Source organism: Hippocampus comes, unplaced genomic scaffold (assembly GCF_001891065.2).
Source record: "Hippocampus comes isolate QL1 unplaced genomic scaffold, H_comes_QL1_v1.1 scaffold2245, whole genome shotgun sequence".
Lineage (NCBI taxonomy): Eukaryota > Metazoa > Chordata > Actinopteri > Syngnathiformes > Syngnathidae > Hippocampus > Hippocampus comes.
In genome coordinates this window covers 1-736 of record NW_017807206.1, presented here as the reverse complement: position 1 = coordinate 736, position 736 = coordinate 1, and the positions used below count along the sequence as shown (strand labels likewise).

Sequence of the window (736 nt, the reverse complement as noted above, 5' to 3'; positions counted from 1 at the left end):
GAAACTAACTTGGCGCCCTGAAAAGTTATACGCCAACCTTCCATTGGTCCACTTTAGCGTCCACTGCTGCAATAATGGGGTCATCCTCTTCTGTCATGGAGTTAATCTTCTGCGTCAACTCTCTGACCTGCACATGACGCAGAGTTCAGCAACATGAAAACTGAGAGCACCAAAAAAGTGTTTCATTGGATGGGAGATTTTTAACCTGAAGCTCAGCGCGATCCCTGTCTTTCCTAAGCTGGTCTGTCAAGGAGTCGCACTGATGGACGGCCATTTTGATGTGGTTGTACTCGTCGCTCATCTTTTCCATCTCCTTTGCTGACTCCATCACACATTTCTGCATGTGGAGGTTGTCTGCCTTCAGCTGTGAAATCTCCTCTTCTGCTTGCTAAAATAAAATCGACACATTTCTGGTCATTATTGTGGAGATGGTCATGCAAGGAAGGTAATGGGGTACCTGCAAGCAGGGCTGGAGTCACCTCCAACCTTATCTAGTCCCAAGTCTAAGTCACCAAGGACCAAGTTCAAATACGGTCTGAGTCCACAAAGTCCGAGTCCAAGTCTGAGATCAAACTATTTGCAAATGTCCAACAAACTTCAATGTGGTTCGGTATGGGTCTGAAATCCTAATCTTACAGAATCTGCAGGTTTTTTCATGAAAATGTCTGTGGCTAACACCAGTTCTCGGTGGTTGGTAAAACCGAATTTTATAACCCCAAAAGACTGCGTGCTTTGG

The 736-nt window shown here is 45.4% G+C and overlaps 1 protein-coding gene across 1 annotated transcript; it reads right to left on the bottom strand.

Moving 5' to 3' along the window:
- Positions 1-31: 31 nt before the first annotated feature.
- Positions 32-459, bottom strand: LOC109508180 (centrosomal protein of 290 kDa-like; the record flags this gene model as incomplete). The annotated part of the gene is made up of 2 exons (XM_019858059.1): positions 206-459; positions 32-127 (listed from the first exon to the last, which is right to left on the bottom strand). Coding segments are annotated over exons 1-2 (234 nt in total), but the record flags the coding sequence as incomplete, so codon positions are not given.
- Positions 460-736: the final 277 nt, after the last annotated feature.